This window comes from Varanus komodoensis, unplaced genomic scaffold (genome assembly GCF_004798865.1).
Source record: "Varanus komodoensis strain SLA01 unplaced genomic scaffold, ASM479886v1 scaffold31, whole genome shotgun sequence".
Taxonomy (NCBI): Eukaryota; Metazoa; Chordata; class Lepidosauria; order Squamata; family Varanidae; genus Varanus; species Varanus komodoensis.
The window spans coordinates 6,965,523-6,985,951 of NW_025335780.1; the positions used below are offsets into that span (position 1 = coordinate 6,965,523).

The 20,429-nt window shown below is 42.7% G+C and overlaps 1 protein-coding gene across 6 annotated transcripts in view; it reads right to left on the bottom strand.

Annotated features, from left to right (window-relative positions):
• Positions 1-20,429, bottom strand: part of KLF12 (Kruppel like factor 12) — a 225,014-nt gene that overhangs the window by 68,249 nt on the left and 136,336 nt on the right. For all 6 annotated transcript variants that reach the window (XM_044437799.1, XM_044437800.1, XM_044437797.1 and 3 more), the window contains one exon: positions 10,651-10,786. In XM_044437799.1, the coding sequence (XP_044293734.1) occupies positions 10,651-10,786 (136 nt within the window). The remainder of the gene's footprint in view (positions 1-10,650; positions 10,787-20,429) is intronic.

A 20,429-nucleotide genomic window follows, 5' to 3' on the forward strand; every position in this document is an offset into this window, starting at 1 on the left:
TGTTAGTTCAGAGATTGCAAAAAGTATTCTCCAAAAAAGAATGGGTGGGGATGGGCAGCTGTGCCTAAGGATGTGACTATCGGGTCAGAATCCGGCTCTTTGGCACTTGCTGGATTGTTTACCATGCGTGGCCCTAGTCAGGAAGTGAGCCAAGCTGAGATCAAGCCCACGAATGCTCAGGAACATAATTTGGGCAAAGTACATATGTAATTTGTTGACAAGATACACTAAGTATATAATTCTTTGTACAAAGAACACCAAGCACACAAGTCACGTGTATGAAAGCAGAACCCCAACGAACTCGCTTCTTGTAGCACACCCGTGTAAATGTTCAGCATGAGGTGGAGTTTCGAAATAGAGAAACTGGGCTAGGGACTGCAGAGCTGAGCTGAGAGAATCCCTCGGTTTCCCACCCTCTACTCACTGGCCATGGTGGACACAAAAGGGATTGCAGCAGGAAGCAAGACGGGTTCTCCCATACAAAGCCTAAAGGAGGACTGAAAGGAAGGAGGGAGAGGAGCCCATGGTCAGCCCAGCTGCCTATCAGCTGCACCATGGGGTGTTCCATTAACAAACCCTACGGCATCTAGAGTGCTTCCCATGTTCTGTAAGCTCAGACACAGTGGCTGGCTGCACGCCTCACAGCAAACAACCCCACACTGTTTCCACAGTGTGCAGGCTTTTGCTCTAACCTACTAGTCAGACAAAAATGTGATGTCTGACCAGCTGCATGTTTTCCAGGCTCCCCATGCCATCCTCCTGGCCTTGCCATGCATCCCAGCAGCCCCAGTGAATAAAATACCACTCTTTCCCTATTCTTCCTTATGCACCACAGCATCCTCCTCCTGATTGGTCCCGAGGCTGGGGATCAATCCCCACTTCCCCCTCCTGAGTGTATCTGCATGCCTGCAACACTTTCCAGACTCTGCTGCCCCCAGAAATATTTTTACTGAATGAAAATAAATGGCTGCGCTGCAATTCCCTCCTTCCCCTTCCATTTATTTTCACACTATCTCCTTATTTCCATAAGTAAATAAAGAGAAGGGCACATGGGAATAAAACAAGCAATGACATTGTTGCCAGGGATCTAAGGGCAGTAGAGATGGAAGGTTAGAAGTGACCACTTCTGTGGTCAGTCCTGCCAGGGGACTCTATGGTATTTCCATACCAATAACGGATCTAGATGACCAGAGAAGCTCCAAAGGAAGCCTTAGAACAGACTGCCAATTCTCTCTGTAGTTTCAGAATAATAATCCTACCATGCAGGAAAGCTGGAACATGATCTGGACTGTACATCCGACCCACAACAGTAAGACTTCACCATGGTTTTCTGTGTCATATGAACATTCCCAGTGTGTCTACATTGTGGGGAAGGGGATGACAAATGATTAAATAATCCACGAACACCCAATACAGAGTTGCAGCGGAATTTCCCACCCAAGTGATGACTGATAAGAAAGAAGGAAGGAAGGAAGGAAGGAAGGAAGGAAGGCAGGCAGGCTAGAGGTGTGAAACATGCAGCAACGTAAGGAACATTTTCTTATGCAGACTAAAGTTTTGGACTCCTGGGAACCTTCAAGTATTTTCTGTTTATCTTGTGGCACGTAGTTTGGGTGCTACCTTTCTAAATAACACATTAGCCATGTTCCAGTTCCTGCGAAATAATTGCACAGTTCTCTGTTGCAAAAGCTTTCCCATCCTTTCGAGAGAAAAGGGGAATGACTAGGGATGTTCAACTGATTCATTCATTCATAAAAAATGAGAAACTGAACTCAATGAGTCCGGTTTGCCTCATTTGCTAGAAAACAAATGCTATCGGTAATTAATTGGTACAACTGTGTTTGTTTTCATTATACCATTCAAACCCATCCCCCACTTAGTGTGTGCGTGTGCAATTTCTGTGGCACGGTGCTTGCAGTTTTGGGGAAGCCATTATTTTCCTCCACAAAGCCTTGGAAGGATATTGGGGAAAATAAAATTGCAGCCAACCAAATCAGCTCCACTGCTATCCCCGCAGCCACAGAAAAAACCAAAAACCAAAGAAAAATAGGCCACATAGAGTGATATAAGTATTGAAATAGTTGAATAATAAAATAAATGGATAATGAAATGAAAGCAATTTTAAGAGGCTGGTAGTGAAATTAACAATGAAAGAATGGAGGAAAATGAATCTAACTATGAAACAAATGCACAATCCTGCACACCTCAAGGAATGGTCAGTACTTTTGAAGCCAAACCTCAAATCATTGGTGGGGTATCTTTTCAACCTGTATTCATAGGGCATTGATAATGCTCACTCTCTGGAGATGTTGTGTAACTCTCTTCTGTTTTCAACAAAATTGATCTCTTCTATTATCTAAACTCATAACATTTTGAAGGGGAAATTGAAATGACACATCCTGAAAGGAATCCATAAAATGGACTCCAACTGGTAAAGCTCTGACCCTTTGAAGTGTCTAAACAGGAAACTGCCCGGGCTGTTTCTGAAAAAAGAGTGAGGTATAATTATTAAAAATAATTAAAGACCAAAGGGGCAGAAATACAAAACAAAAGCTTGCTTTAGAGAATGGTACAAGTAAGTGCAGTCCTACAGTCCAACCAAATGTGTAGCCCTAATGATTTCCCTGAGAGGTGAGCATACACTGAGTTCTCTCATCATGCTATGGGAAAATGGCTAAGTTGTGTCCATTATTTCTTTATCTGTGTGTGTTGCAATGTAGATGGGTGTGTGTATGTGTGCGTGAAAAAGGAAGAAAACATGGGTTCAAGCAATGACAGCTTACAGAAAATAGAAACAACAACCGGTACACTGATAACCAAGTATCTAACATTTGCAGCATTGTAAGCACACTCATAATGGTCTTCCTCAAAAGAGAAAAGTGGGGCATCTCATTCAAAATTATCAGCTAGTTCTGTGGCTTCCAACCATCTTGAGACTGTGGACACACTTGGAAATTTGCAAGAGTGTCCTGGATGACCTCACAAAATGGAAGCAACTTGCCCAATCATTCTGTGGTTACCCTCCTGAGCAAGGCTGGCTGCAAAACATTCATTACCCGTAAGGCAAAGTGGTAAGGAAAAGTATCTAGCTCAAGAGCCAGAGGTGAAGGCTAAGCACCGAACATAAAACCATTCTGTTGAACCCTAATCAAGATGGCAGTGGAGGGCAGTATTGAAAGCTTAAGAAGTGAGATAAACCAAGAGGGGAGGGGTTCTGCCAGGCACGAAGGTGACCCCAGGACTCACCAGTCTTCACACCCGAATCATTGCTAGATGTGTTTATCAAGTCCAGGGGAAGACTGGAAATCCCTTATTGAAATTCGCAAGAACCACCTCCTGATTCGCCCTGATTTTTAGTCAAATCACATCTACCACAGCCTTCTAAAAGCGTACAGTAAAGGATACATCACAAAAAGGAAGGGAGAGAGCGCTCCTGTAGCCTTTTTGCAACTCAGATACTGAGTTTATTGTCACTGCTACATTCCATTATAAATGGACTATTCTGTTTCCCATTCTGCAGCTGTTTCCATTTGAATTGGGTTGAACATGAAAAACACAAGTTCTCAATCTTCATCAAATGCCAGGCACTTATAAAACTTAGCAAAGGACAGAGGATGGTCTATTATTTTTAAAAATTCTGTCAGAACTGTCTTGCCAGGCCCATTCCTCTCTCTTTCTTATCTTCTCAACTTTCTTTTATGATATTCTAGAAATATATTTCATGGATTTGCCAAATGCACTAGTATCCATGCTGATACAGATGTCTAAGATTTGCTTTCTGAGGCGAGAGTTGACTTTGTTTCTATATGAGAAGGAAGCGACCAGACTACCAGTCATGCTGACTGAGACTGTATCAGGAGAATGCCAAGTTGGGGAAGATGGCTCCAAAACAGAGAGTAGCAGGTGGCCCTAAGTAATTTGGCATCAGTTTTCCACAACCACATGGTCACTTCAAGTTCTGCATCCTGTCCACCTGGCCTACCTGCTTTGGGAGAGTGAGAATTTTGCTCTCACTTTCTGCCTCTTTCAGGAGGTTGTACTGTTAAGGATTGTGAGACTTAGCTCACAATTTTCCTTCCTTGTGCTAGGCTGAAAGTTGGAAACGGAAGTATTTTTTCCTAAACCATAGGTTTTCTATTTATTCCATGTTATCTATGACTTGACATCACTTGCATACAATAGGCCTTGGTGTTCCCACATCTCCAAGCTGCAGGGTGAAAAGCAGGTCTTACTCCTTTTGGTTTCACTGTCCACGTGGGATCCTAGATAGGATGAGGCAGGCGTATCAGCTTGGCACCATCAAAAGCCACATTCAGGTAGCTGTTGTGGTCCAAAGTGCACTGGAAGGAACCATCTCTGGCTTGGGCTCCATTTTTACATTGAAGGCATCTTTCTACCTTTTCTTCCCATACCCCTCCCACACATTGTAGCACAGAGCAACTTCCTGCCACCATCTTGAATTTCCCCCAAACCTGGAACATGAGGCATTCTGACACTTGGTAGGGAGTAGATGGCAAGCGGTGCAAAAACATGGCTACCATACTTTGGTATGTATGTGTGTATGTGTGTGCGCGCTCAACCCAGAAAACACCTCAAACATGGCAACCACCGAGCTTTTGTGGAGGCAGCCATTTCCCTGCAGTCCAATAACCTTAAGTAAAATAACTTCTGGGGCACTGGGGGATAATTCCAAGCTCGTGCCTGAGGCTAATTGGTGGAATTATGAGGAGATTAAACAAACTTCTTTTTTAAAAAAGAACGGGTGGGGGCAGAATTGATTTCAGAGGTGGGAGCAGGAATACATTTCACACAGGTCCCCTTTATTTACCCAGTTGGATTGTGTAAAATAATGAAGACAGCAGTGGAGATTTGCCTACGAGAGCAGAACTGTTTCTTTAGACTGCAGGGAAATGAACATCGATGAAAATACATTGTGACTTCCACCTATATACCTCAATCATCATTTTAAAAAGTCCTTCGACCATTTAGTCTTCATTTATCCTGCAGAGCTGACCACAAGAAACAGAGAAAGACCTGCTTTCTTTTAAGGACAAGTTCACTTGTCTAAAGTTATCCTGAAACTACTGCTAAGCAAATACCATACTCAGAATTTTCTGAAGTTCAAGGTTCCTTTCCTAGGAAACAACTATGCTGTGATTTTATAAGCTTGAAATGAAGAGAAATAACTTTCTGTTCTTATCTTGAATGTATGTGAAAAGGATATTTTATTCAACTATTGAGATTAAAATGCATTCCACTAGAACAAGCTGCTGCCTATGGAATAACATGAACACAGGAGAGCAACTCATTATTGTAGATTTTCAGCCTAGCTCGGGGCCATTTCACACATTACATGGGGAGGGCATACTCAAGTCTGGCTGCAGTCAAGCATTCTCGCTAATAAGCACAGTTGTACTTAAAACTAATAGGCTGGGGTGCACACTTAAAGTATCTTAAGTACGCCCTTACAAATATAATATAAGAAGTATAATGAAATACTACCCACCAACACTTTCTGGGATGCTCTTGCCAATCAGACAACACAATCCTTGGCTAGGTGGCTCAATAGTCTAACTCGACGTGAGGCAATTTCTGTATGTTTCATCTTGGAATTGAGCCTGTCCTAGAGAAAAGAGGTCTGGGCAACCTCAAAAATTTGCTCAAATTAAGGACTCGCTGTTAATGGAATGCAGGCAACACTGTAGACACTAACTAGCTTGGATAAGTTAGGCTAGGCCTGCACAATTTGCATCAAATTAAGTGCAGACCACCAGGAACTCAATAAATCTTCCCTTTCTCTTTGGCTGTTCATCTGGGACCACAAGGAACAGCTGGGAGGAAGCATCAAGCAGCCAGCGTGGGGGCTGGGTTGGCTAGACTTGCATTCGGCACTGGATAGGGTTAGGCTGAGCTGAGAACAGACCCTGGTTGGCATCACCCTCCAGCAATCAGTGAGTCTCACTCTTGAATTAACATGCAATGCCTTACACTTTACAAATGATCTTGTCCGGAACAGCGGTGCCAGAAGGCCAGTGCTGGCATCAGCCTCATTCCAAACCACTGTCAGGTGAAAGCAGGACAGAGCAATGTGCGCTGTACCTACCTACCTACCTACTGCCCTCAATAAATGATCTTGCAGCAAAATCAACCACTTGCAGTTGCTGAAAGGCAGTGCCATGGCTTACGTTCTTAAACACATTTCCTGCTCCATCACATTGATGTCAGCACTAAAAAAAGCCAAAACATGAGGACCACTTCCTACAGCATCATCTTCACTCGTACAGAGAAGTGAAATTTGTCCTATAGAGGGACTCCCTTTTGCCCTAATGGGTAGGCAGGGAAGACCTTTCTGTTTGTATAGCAGACTTTTCTTTCGCTCACACTGGGCAGTGTCCAACTGCGTTAATGCAAATGACAGTGATGAACTGGCAAGAAGAAACATGGTTACAAAAACTACATGCAAGAGGTGAATCCCTCGAAAGTTACATTTGCATAAGTGCATGCAAATGTTGTGCAACAGGTTACATGCTATACTTGTGCCACTGGCTGTGCAAGGGTAATGCACAGCCACTTCACTTGTGCCACAGCCAAGATTCAGAGCATCCCACTAGGGCGAATTGAGTTTGCCGAATGACACTATTAATCCAATGAGACACGACTAATGACGGGGCCCATTAATTTGCACATAATGTCAAAATCCAGTGCCTTCCACTTCATGGAAAACAGTGAAGGGTGAGTGTGTACATGTTTGCATGCCAACACTGTCAAGCCTGTCAATGCCATGTATCTTTTACAAAGGTATTATAGTATTAGCGAAATATATGGCATTTCTCAGGAACATTTTCAGCACCATTGAAAAAGACTATCTTTTGGGCCATTTTTCAGAAATTAGCTTATTGGTCTAGATTACCATCATTTTCCCCTTGTTTGAACTATCTTCTTTTACGCACAGTCAAATCTGACCGGTGATTTTATATACTAATGTCTGTCCAACTCTGATATAGTGCCCACACGTTATCCCATTCATTGCATGATCTCTGATCACACAGGATTACCAATCCAACTCTTTTCATGATAGAAAATCCTAGCATCCAGTGTAAAACAGTGGTTCTGAAAAGGTTTTTTTAAGGGGTTGTATATTTTATAGATCTAAGACCCAAACCCAGAAAAAGTTCATTGCACTTAAGTGCTTTTGAAATCAACAGGACAAATTAGTTGCCATTAAAATTAAATCCCATAATTTCAATAGGATTTTGGTGTGATTATCTTTCAGGGTTGTTGTTTTTGCTGCAGCACTTACTTCAGAAATGTACACTGGCAAATATTTTGCATAGCTCTATTTAGTATATACATTGATAGTTTTTAAAAACCCCATTCTACGGAACAAAAACTCTCTTCTTCCTTACAGGAGTCAAGTTAATAATTTAAGATCACTGCAGGGCAAGCCATAAATACAAGCAAACTAGGGTGCCGTATAGAGTGACACAATTCAAGGAGCACCTACAATGCTTAATGAGGCATATAATTTTAGGCTTGCTTGCTGCTCTGACATGTTTAGGTCCCCACTAAAACGAACAAAGGCCCCTACAGAATCCCCTGCAATAGCGCATGAATCCACAGCACACAGAATCACATTTCAGCCCTGGCCTTTTTTTAAAACTCAAGCTCACCAGAAGCCTCTTGGTATTTCCAGTTTGTTTGGGGTGGGGGGGTCACTGGCTTCCCAGCGGGGCCTGTAAAAAGAAGCAGGAAGGGCTGGCCGGCAAGCTGGTCAACTCGCCTGCTTAAAGCTCCTTGGCTACAGAATCTACTTTTATTCTTGGCCTGATCTGCCCGGCCCGCTCTGTGTCCTGCCAGGTTTGCTTCTCTGCTCCATACTTGTTTGCCCGCAGCTTTCCCCCAGTGCTGCAATGACAGCCACGTCCTCGCTTGCTTGCTAGCATGTATGCTCAGTTCTCATGGGAACAGCCTAACCTAGGGCAAGAAAAAGGAGCTTTCCAATAGCCCCGGATTATTGTGACTGCTTGTCACAGCGGCATGCTTTCCCTCCTTTGCTCACTGACGAATATTTGCTACAATCAGCATTTTAATGCCTCTGATCAGTGCATTGAATTAAGGGGGGAGCAAAAACTCTGCCAACGCAGGTCAGCGATAGTTCAGCAATACTGCTTTCCAGTGCATAAAATCGCCACTTTGGAAACATGGATATATTGCACTCACATACCTCCGCTTACACTTGCGTTTAATGAGTATTGGAGAAGTTATTCAACACATTCCAGGATTAGGAGGCTTGGGAAATCAGGGACGAACCCTAGAATGCTCTCAGCAGCTTAGTTCTATTGTTCTTCTTCCAAATTATACCTGGTTTTCCCAATATTCTCCCTCCTGTAAGCAGGTACTTAGGTTTTAGGTGGCTGACCAAGATGCTCTCAAGAACACCCAGGAGTCAACCCTGATGAAAGAACGTCTCGGGAACTGGCCAACCGAAAACTGACTACAGACAAACCCACAGTACAAAAGCCCAGGATTTGTCCGTGGAGATCTGGTTTGCAAGAGGGGAATATATTGGATGTGGGCAGGCTGACTGTTGCAATGAGCATCATTTTGCAACCTGTTGTATTGCATCAACGTCACAGGCCGACTTGGCACTGCAAGCTCTCTATGCCAGTGCGGCAAGGAAAGTCAATGCCGCTTCTGTCTTCAGCAAAACAGTGACCACAAAAACAGGGTATCTTTCTTTGCCTCCCATCATCCTTTGAGATACAGCATATCATATTGCCCTATTATTTTAGCCAAGGGGACGGATAAACAGTGATTCTTTCCTGCAGCTAGCAGTGGTCTTTTCTCTTTCAGCAAGTCAGTCTGCCCTGGAGCTGATCCTGACTCATCAGGACTCTCCTACCTTCATCATTCCGCTAGGAGTTTCGTGATAAGTGTGTGACTGTGATGAGCTTTGTGTCTTGTCGCCCAGTTGACACTTACTCAGGCACTGGCACTGATCCCCTATGTGATGAAAGAGCCCCATCACACGCCTGAACTAACGAGCAACACGAACACCAAAATAGGCAGCCCAGACGTACAATCACTATTTTTGCTTTATTTTTGTCCCATGCATATGCCCCCTTTCTACTATCCGATTCCCAAAGCAGCCACACCATAAATATGGAAACAAGAAATAAAATTTAAAACAAACATCATAAAAATACAAAAGCATCAATAGAACAAAGGGTCAACTACAGAAAATATAAAACTGGGGGGAAGGAGGGATCTAGGGATAAATCTACCCTTTAAACAAAGACAGAAAAAAAGATGAGGATATGGATGTGGTGGGTTTCCTGTCTGTCTGTCTTTCCTTCCTTTCATGGAAGAATTCCACAAGGTAGGAGCTACCAATGAAAAGACACTGTTTTTGTACATTACAATCTTTTCTCCCTAGGCAATGGAATTCTCTGCAGGGTCTCATTGTCAGGAACAGTCCAGACGGGAAAAATTCTTCCCTCAAATATTCATTTTTTGAAAGTCTTATTCCTAACAAATCATTAAAGGCATAAGGGCAAGGGAAGCCTCCTGTACTACATAAAATGAACGGTTAGTGGGCAAGAGTCCAAGCTGATCCTATTATTTATAGCATTTCCAATGGGTAATAATGATATTGGTCCAACAAGAATGCTGTTCCTTTTGGTGCCCATAAATTGCTTACAGAAGCTTCCCCACAAACGCACGTGCACATCCGTCAAAAACTGCTTCGCAAAAGCCTGCAAGTTTTGGAATGGATCCATTCCTAAGTGAATGAAATAGTGCTCTGAATCACACGACACAAGGAAGGTTCAGAAGCCACACTGGCTTGTTAATCAGCCCCATGCAGGCTCATTTATTCCCCTACTTTGCTGGGCGTGGGTTGTTGTGATGTGTGAACCCGCTAAGGGTAGGTAGCTGGGGCTGTGGACAAATGACTGAGAAACTCTACAACAGAGGCCGGGGTATGGGCAATTTGTTAACCCCACCCCAGCTGGGTTTACGTCACAAAACCCCACAGCCAGCATGCTAATAAGAGCCAGCACTTGGCCAGCATGTGTGTGGGGTGTTAATGAGTCACCATGGCCTAAACCATGTGAATGCAGTCACTGACAATTAAAATAAAAGTTTATGGGTTGTATTCAATCAACTGTACCAACACTAGCCTTACTTAAACCCCATTCATTTCCATGGGTCTATTTTTAGCACTGGATACAACCCTAATTCAGAAAGTGTAAAATATTTCTTTAGTGTGTCTTTGGCAGGGAAAATTAAAGATGTCGGTGCTGAAAACATGTCAGATTATATATCATACTGACCCAGTTGAGGGAGATTTGGTTTTAGAAGCCACCACAAAAGTGCCCACACTTATATTAAAATATACTAGATCCAGAATTTTTTAGACGAAAGGGAAGACAAAATGAAAATCAGAGTCTAAGTTCACTTTGGTGTGTGTTTGTGTACATGTTCCCACATCCCCATATCAGGTAGAGTGCAATCTAGTAACACTAACTGAGCAGAGCTGACTAGTATCGCCATTGATTCAGATGAACGATATCTAGAGAATGTCATATGACCAGGTGTTTCCATGTGGCATCAGCCACCTTGGCATCATCCTGAAAACTCGATACTTACTCTTGAACAGCTCGGGCTATAGAGAGGGCCGTGGATCCAGTTTCGTTAACACTATCCAAGGTCACATTGGGTAGGTCATCGTCATCGCTGTCACTTTTAATTTGTCTGGGAGACAGGCCACGTGGGTCCATTTGTGCTGGGAAATAAAGAGACACAACAGATCAAAATTAACAGAGTGAAATTAATAGTACCCCCGATCAAAGTCAAGGGGGACATCCCCAGCATAATCTGCTAAATGCCATCATTATACTTATTACTTTTCTCTATGGTTTTCTGTCCCTCCCTTTGGACTAGTAGGGTCTTTCAAGCAGCTCACAAATAAAAATTAAAACAACATGCCATCAAAAATTATCCACACAAGGAACTGAATTAAGACTAAGTACCCAGATACTATACGTAGCATCATGGTGAGAATAAAAGGCAAAGTGATTTGGAATCCTGAGTTTCAGTGTTTCCTCCGCATATTCACACAAACAAGCAAATTCATTTGTACTTACATAAATTGACAAACATATAGCTGAATGATACTAAAGGGCAACTAAAGGGCTGGAGCAGCATATGAAGAGAGACAAGGACATCTGGGATTGCTTCACTTAGGAAAACAACATCAGCAACAAGAAGCAGCGGCAAGGGAAGACCGGGTAGCTGTGTGCAAAATCATGCACGGCGTACCTGAAATGGACAGGGGGCATTTCCCCCCATTTTCCCGAATTCAGAGTCATGCCTGAAGCCATGACTTGTGGGAGCCTCGGGACAGATAAAAGGAAAGGCTTCTTTGCGCAGCACACAGTCAAACTACAGACTTCACTTCCATGAGATGTAGTGATGGCCACCGCCACTTTGGGAAGCTTTAATTAAAGGGAGATCGGCAACTTCATGGAGGAGAGAGCTAGCAAGAGTCGCTAGTCCAGAGTGCCGTGGGCTACCTCCAGCATCAGAGGCAGTATGCCCATGTACACTGAACACGGGCAGGAGGGCCCTGCTGCATCTGGTTGGTGTGGCTTTTCTCACGTCCCCACTCGTTCAGGTGATGTTATACTGCTATTGTAAGAATTGGGAGGCGAAACAAGCAGTCTTGCAGCCTCATCCTCAACAGTTTTCTGAGCCTGATAAACAGATTATAAAATTGATTCCTGTTAAGGGTAAAACTAGATGCTCCAGACCACACTGTTGCAGCCTAAAGCAGCAATTCCATCTTTCTTCTCTCTCCTGAATGCCCTAGTAAGCAGAAATCTAAGACATGGAACCAGCCCATGACACGTCCTGCACACACACTCCACTGGCTGCTGTTGTGGAGGCTGAGAAACTTCCTCTGACTTTAAACCAGACTTGGGCTTGTCTGCCTTCCAAACAGGAGGCCTTCCTCTGTAAACTAGTCCACTTGGCAACTGTGAAACATTTGGCTATGCTCAGCACAGGGTTGTTTGACTCCCATTGATTGTAGTTATAGAGAGAAGACAATTGGAATATAACCTGGAAAAACCCTCAAGAAAGTTAGAAGCGTTGGTGGCAGGGAAGGGGCAACAGAAGAAAGTTGTAATTTTGATTATGATGATTTCAGTCCTCTTAAAGTAGACATCTCTCTGTGTTGTCACATCCTTTAACTTAACTTTATCTCTCTAAATATTTGTTCTTCTCCTTAAAGTTCAGGCTATTGATTTCTGTAATGAGCAAAGAAGGAACTGTAGTCCTTGGTTATACAGAGAAGCTGGAATGCTCAAGAAAGCAATAGGCAAAGCGAACATTTTAAACAATACATACTTTTTAAAAGGCTATCTTTTTATTTTGTATACAGTTCATCAATTATCCTGATTGCCTAAACTAACCAGAAAAACCAATAGTGGGTCATTTATTGTTTTCATTTTTATGCCGTGATGTTGTGTTAGAAATATTTGACTTAATACGATGAAGAGGCCATCAATTCTGAACGCCCCATAAGAAAATTAAGGGGGAAGGACATCCTTCAGTATTAAAGTCTATCTCTTAATGATACTCCATCAACTTCATTGCCTAGCAGTGACTTTAAAATGGCAGCTATATTATCTTGCCCTTTCTGAATTACGCAACTAATTATGCAGTAAGTTCAATAATGCTGCAAGACTATCATTTATTGGACATGAATGCTGAATATTAATACCCTTCCATACATGAGGGGGAAAATAGATATAACAAAACCCATTGGTGTGCCTAGTTGCTACCACAGTGACTTACAGCACAGTCCTCTAAAGCATACTCAGAACCAAGTTCCTTTCAATGGGCCGCATTCCAAAACAAGTAGCTGTAGGAACTGCAGTCGTACTTTCTGGAAGCTTGGCCATGGGGCTACCGCAGCTCATCTTTCGGCAATCCATGATGCAGTCCCGATGTTTTAAACTACAGCTCTCACTATCCTTTATTTTTGGTCTACCTGGTTAGGGCTGCTAGGTATGGAAGTCCAGAAGGGCCTCAGGTTGTAGAGGGCTGCTCCAGCTCAACACAACCCATCAGGAGGTGATAAACCTAGTCTGACTGGGACTGCAGAACTGGGAGTGTTGTCAAGGACCTGGCAAGCTGCAACTCACAGCAACTGGGCAGTCATCCGCTTGGAGACTCACAGGTTGCGCAGACCTTCACATTCGGTGGTGCCGGGATTTCAGCTCAGAGGAAGTCACTGGTATCTTCTGGGTCATTTTTGTTCTCACTAGGAAATTTATTTTATTTTATTTTATTTATTCATTGCATTTTTCTAATGGCTGGATTCCATAAAGGAGGTCACTTCCTTGAATTTGCTAGATCAGTGCAGGGCTTTTATGGATAGGACATTTTGGAGGACTTTCACACGTAGGGTGGCTGTAAGTCAGAGAAGACTTGACAGCACATAGCAAGAACAATTTCTATAATGCCCATTAGCCAATGCTCTCTGAGCACTGCACGAAATGAAACACAAAGCCATAGAGTACAATAATAGAATAAAACATAATATAAAAACCTTAACATGAAAATGATGTGAACTAGTCAGCTCAATCTAAATATCAAGTTGCATTTGTGTCTCAAGCCCATTACTTTCTCTTTGCAAAAACACCAAAACAAACCAACCAATGCAGGAAGAATTGTGTTTCTAAGGAAGTCATGGGGTTTATTGAGAGTTGGGGTAAAGCTAACACGTGTGCTCAAATCTGTCAGAGCAGGTCGGCCAGAGCACAGAGAAAAGCTGCAAGTCCTCAAATCTGCGGTCTGCTCTCTTGGAAGCAGCTATCCTGAAATGGTAAGCCAATGAGTCTCTTGGAAAAGACATGTCTTTCCTCTATTTTAAAAGGAAAGCAGGACTCAAGGAAACAGAGAAGGGTCCATCTCTTACACACCTGACTTTTTCCACACCACAGTGTTTAGCTCCCCATATTTGGAAGCCTGGCAAGCAAAGCCCCGTCTCCCCAGCCTGACTCTTTTCTACAGCCTGCTCCCAAAGAAGCTTTTCAGGTGCACAGCACAAAAAGCCACAGGCTATTGCAGAACTTCCGAACTTTTTTGGATCAAGGTGCACAATTGGAGTTGGAAAGTCTAGTAGGGGAAATCACACAAAATGACTGGTAGAGAGAGGAAGTTGGCTGTTCACAAACAGCTGCTGGGGTGGAAATGGTCAATCACAAGAGAGCCATTTTCTGAAAGGCAAACAAGGAAGGCTGGAAAGACATTTGCCCATGGGCAGCTACAAGGCACAGGGGGATCTAAGGTCAAAAACACAAAGTCACTCTTTTCTTTGAAAACCAAGGCAGCTCAGAGACAAGTAACTTGGCCAAGAAAGCCATGTGAGATCCAGAAACTTTCTTGGACAATTCTGGAGGCCAGTGACTCACTCTGTAGCATGTCAGTCTCCTTGCTAAAGGAAAAAAAGAATGCAACAACTAAATCAAAGTTGTAGAGCAGCATGGGGTTTGGAAGGCACCTAGAGAGGTGTCTGTTGGCCCCATGCTGGACATCTTAAGGCTCTTCTTACGCCTGCATAATTTGCCATCATTTATATATTGCTTCTTAAACAGGGTTGCATGTCAAGCTACTTGTGTGAAAAAATAAAGGGAAAATACAAATGTGATTGAAAAGCTGGAGGTCCCTAGTTATACAACTCCTGTGCTGGCCTGAACAATTACTAAGATAAGATATACAAAGAACACTGGACACTCTAAAATTGAAATTCAAATGCTATCTTCAGCTGCATTAACCAGTAGCAACATCACCATTGCTTCCAGTACTTATAACAAGACTCCATGCAGTATTCAGGGACGATGTATCTAGGAAGGTGCATTTCAGGTATGTTAGTACCTCACTTTTCATGCTGAATAGGTTTCTGAAAAAAATGGCAGAGTACAGTGGAAAATAGCCCTCATGGTTATCTGAATGGAAATCACTAACTGTTTTTGCTTGGTATAAAGGATACTTATAGTAAGTAGACAATTCCAAAGAATACTCTATTACCCCTAATCAAGCACTTGAGAACAGAAGTGAATTGATGCCAGGTTGTTCAGTAGCGTCCAAATGAACTTGTGGGACATGGCTGTTGATGTGAATGGAAATATGCACCAAATAAGCAGCTCATCCCTTGCAACTCATGTCACAAGACCAGGATTAGGGGCTGCAAATTTTCATCTGGTATTGCAGAAACAGAATGCACAATCCAGCTGAAGTTAAGCATGTCTAAGTACCACTGATTTCAGTGGAAAAGAGTTAAATACACACGTGCTTGTTCCAAGCAGCATGAAAGAGATATCAGTGAGAAACAGAGTGGGGACTGAAGCCTAGAATGTATGTGGAATGATACGAAGAGTCTCCCATAGGCAAATTGAGGAGAGAAATGTAGCGCATCGTGCTAACATGCAAAATCCAGCTTTTGTGTGAAGCTGGGTTGGTGGGACAAAATCTATTGGTGGCTACATTGGCAGCCATTCATTACATCCTAGAACAGAATCCAGCTTGAGGAAGCTGTAAACTCTCAATTATTACAATTAACATTCCCTGTAACAAGATCCATAAGAGAGAATTTGTTAACAATTGGTTCTTGCATGTCTTTGGTATGTTTAATTTGCCCTCTTTCTTTAAATCATTCTTCAACTTATGTGTATAAAACTAATATATAGATATAGATAAATACTATAAACATATAACTTTACTCCACATAATGGATTGTGGCCAGTATGTTTACAACTTCAGATAAATAGAAATGACCCACCTTGCAGAATGACACAGTGCCATTGCAATTTCTAATTAAGCCATTAATAAGCAAATTCAGCTGTCAGAAATATGATGTATTGACGAGACATAATTGGATTCATGTAGGGCACCTACAACAACATCAACTGGAAGGCATCACTTCAGGTTGTTTGCACACTGATTTCCTGGTGTTATCCTCATCTTAGCTGACTTTATGCATGGCTTTTCCAGTTCTGCCTTTGCTTGAGAAGGGACTCTAATTATGTTGCCCTTTCTGGGGGATTTAGTGAAGTGGAAAAGCTTTTACAGAACACACAACACCCAGGAACCAAAAGATAACATGCGACTGAAGGAAACATTTTCAGGTGGAAGACGTGGTCTCCTAAATCACTGCTATTGCCCCGTCGGTTTCCAATTACTCCAACTTTCCTTTTTTCTCCTTATCGGACAAGTCATCCACCCAATGCACAAGCTCAGACTTCTAAGAAATATTTCCAGCTAACCACATGTCCACAGCCAAACCCAGGTCTGATCTGAACTGCCCCTTCTCCCTTCATGTACATATCTTGCTATTTACCTATGCTGTGAGGCAATGGAGTTGTGAAACACCTGATCCCACATCCTTGAGTGCTACCGGCCCAGAGATGAGAAAACATGCAGCACGTGGAATTCATGGGCTTGCAATGCAGGTAAGAACTACTAGATAGTTCTGCATCAAGTTCTTGTTTCAGCCTATGTTGCCCTGTATAGAATTAACCAACAGGTTATGGCTTCTGTTCAGTGGGTAGTATCCAATATTGTGGATACAACCCATTGAATATCCAATAATACTCCAAGCAGAACCAATACTGAATACAGCCCTCTGTGACTAAGAGCATCCCTGTTTATGTGGAAAATGTGGCAATAAACTGAAGCTATAACAGGTTTTGCATAACTTGATTCAATGAAACAGAGACTGAAGCCAAGAAACTAGAAGAAGACTGAGACATGGAAGGGTGGAAATGAAGGTACTGGAAAAGATCACCAAGGTCAAGGAGACCAAGGCCAAGATGATCCATGTTATTGCATTCTTGATTACTGTGTATCGGTGTGAAAGCTGGACAGTGAAGAAAGCTGACAGGGAGGCAATAGATGTGTTGCTGGAAGACAATATCTTGGTCTGACAGAAAGGTGAACAAGTGGGTTCTAGATCAAATCCAGCCCGAACTGGCATGGAAGCCAATGATTCAACTGAACCTGTGGTACTTTGGGCATGTCATGAGAAGGCAAGACTCACTGGAGAAGACAATCATGCTAAAGATGGAGGTAGAAGGGGGAAGCCAAATATGAGATGGATGGGCTCCATAAAGGAAGCCACAGCCTTGAGATGACAAGAGCTGAGCAGGACTGTCAAGGACAAGGCATTCTGGAGGGCTCTCTCATTCACCATGTCACCACGGGCCAGAGGACACCTGACAGCACATAACAACTCTGCCTATTCCGAAAGTGTATGCACTAGTTCCAGCTTCTAAGTGGTGAGGGACGAACACTCCAAATATATTGAAATGAAAATCCACATCCGTGCTTGTTCCTCTAGCCTTAGCCTTGCCAATACAGGCTACATTAAGTTCTGAGGATAGGTTTGGCCATCAAGGTACAGCCCCCGCTTTTTATTGGGGCACAGATGACAATTTGTAGCTTTGAAATTATTTCCAGAGTAAAAAAACCCTATGCCTCCTTTGATTTTTCTTCATTAAAAATTCTATGGGAATTTGGACAACAAGCATTTTGTATCAATAGCAACCAATTTCAGACAGATAAAACCTTTTAAATGTATTGAAATAAGACACACTCTCATAATTTTATTCAACTCTAGGCACCAGTATTTTAATTTCAGATGACAATCGGGATTTTTATATGGACAGTTAAGACAAACATTTTTGTGTGTTGGCTAGTATGTTTTGCAAATTTAAATGCAAGGCTGCACTAATCAATTATGAATAGTTCCTATATTATATCATATTATAAATATGATCATAAGGAATATGAATAATAAATATATGATTATTTCTATTGTATTCAGTAGCTGGAGCCCTTTGGGCAGTTCACAACAATTTATTTGCTGTAATGAGAGAACACAGGAGCAAAAGTGCCTTCCAGAATAATGAGCAGCAAAAGAGACGGTGAATTAGTTGGGCTATTCTTTTCTCCTAAATTAATTTAATTTAGGGAGTACCACTCAAGAACAAAGTAGCACAGCACAAGTAGGTGAATACACAGTTTAATAGTTCTATCATATACAGGGGATGGAGAGTTGCGCTTCGTCTCACGAGAACATGGCCCCACTGCAGTTGAGGACTTGTTAGGTGGCCAGAGAAACATCCCTATTATGCTATCCTTCATCTACAGGAAGGGAATAACAAATTGTCTCACTGAAAATTGGAGAATGAGGAATTTTATACCAGCATTTTGCAATTTTTTAAAGGACTGCGGGTCATTTTGTGTGCATTCCTTGCATATTATTTCCTTGTTATAGTTGAATGCAGAGAAGGTGAATGAATATTTGATGAATATTTGGCACTAAAAAATCCAGCAGTAAGTGAGAGCCAGTGTAGCGTGGTGGTTAGAGTATTACTAGGCTGGGATCCAGAAGAGCTGGGTTCTAGTGCCCACTGGGCCGTGAAGCTCCAATCACAGACACTCGGCCTAAGCTACTTCATGGGGTTGTTGATACGGTTGAGAGGAGGAGAATGTGAGTTCCCTGGAGTTCCTTGAAGGAAACAAAGTGGTGTATTGACATAATAGATAAATAAAGAAGTGCTTACTTGCATGTGTGAATGGTTCATCAGGTGTAAACTTCCCTGGTACCTTGCTCCCTCAAACACAATGCTTTTCACTTCATATCTTGAAGATGTCACAAAGCCACCTCAGCCCATACAGGTATCTGGTGACCATCCAGCATGCTTGCTCTTCGCGTTGCTGGTCTAGGATAATTTAATGCATAGATGTGTGGTGAAATTGCTCCCCATAACCACCCACAGCAGAGCTGGAGACAGACAGAATCACCCTGAGGAAAGTTTCTAAGGAGAGGAGCAAAGATGAGATGATTCCATCAAGGAAGCCACAACCTTGAGTTGGCAAGAGCCAAGCAGGCCTGTCAAGGACAGGCCATTTTGGAGGAGACTCATTCACTGGGTCACCAGAACTTGGAGATACAACAACAAATCACTCTGCCATTGTGCATATGAAAGTAACCTTAGTTTTTCATACAGGAATAGGCTACAGCAGTACTGACCTGCATCATATGGGGAATTATGCTCTGTTAAAGAAATTCAGGAAGTTTTAACAGCACATATGTTCTTTAGAGTGAGGCACTCTCAAAACTTGTAGATCTTTTCTGTGTGCATGTGATTCTTCAATGCACAAGGCCAAATCTATAATATTTTCATTTATTCTCAAGAATTAAGAAACAGACATGCGTTTATTTTAAAAAGGCAGGGTGGGGATGAACTATTATCAGGATTACATCACTGAAACTTGCAATCCTGGAGAGCCTGAATGTCAACTTTTTATAACTACTACTCTACCAGACATCCTGAATTATAATGAATTCAAGGTGGCTTAATGCTTAATACATCTCTGTGGACAAATCTAGCAACTTCCAAAGATGATTAATTCTCACAAACTGGCTTGGCATTAAAGAACAAAAGCAAGTCTCACCCTATATTTGGAATAAACTCCCACATTTAAGGTGGGTGTGAGTGCATTTTGTCATGACATAAATCTGCACTGATGCAAAATTATTTAAAAATAAATACCATGCTACCAAGCAGAAAAACCAAAGGTGGAAGAATGGACACTGGTTCTTAAAGCTCTTTGAGAAGCCTGCTTTTCCTTTGGGCTTCGAAATATAACCAACTGAGGGTGAAGTGCCACCACAGGACATGAAAGACTCAAATGACCAAGAGTGGTAAGGAGGATGACGATGGTACTGCATATTTACTTCTCCTAAACTGGTGGCTCCAAAACCTTGTGACACATGGAACACTGTTCTTATTCTGGATTTAAACAGAGGCATACTTAGCTCTTACATTTAGAGGTGCATGCATCTTTGCCAGCTTTCAGAACACAAGCTTGGGATCCTACTTGATATGGCTAGAGATGCCTGCTAATATAAGCCCCTATTCAAGCATTCCTAAAGTGGGTAGAAAACACGCATGAGGTCAGAACGTATGCTACCATGCCTCTTCCATTATCATATTTCTCACCCTCTACTGCTGAAAGGTGACTTCATGACAAGGATGCGTGAGGAATCAGGTTTTGGGGTTGAAATTCCCTCGGATTCTGTGGACCCTGGCCCACTTTCTGGTTCCCAGGAGTCCAACTTGTGGGTGAACATGCCCCACATTTGCATGGGTGCCCACCAGGAAGCAAGTCCACACAGGTGCTGCGTGAGCCGCATTCCCCTTCCGTGCAAGCGACTGGTGGTCCTTGTCTGTGCTGCATATGCTGTAGGAGAAGGTCTCCAGCTGTGCAGGCAGAGTCCCGCAAGCATTTGCGGGCCGTCCATCAGCTTGGCTCATTTCCGAAGCAAGGGCCGTGCACGAGAAGCAGTCCAA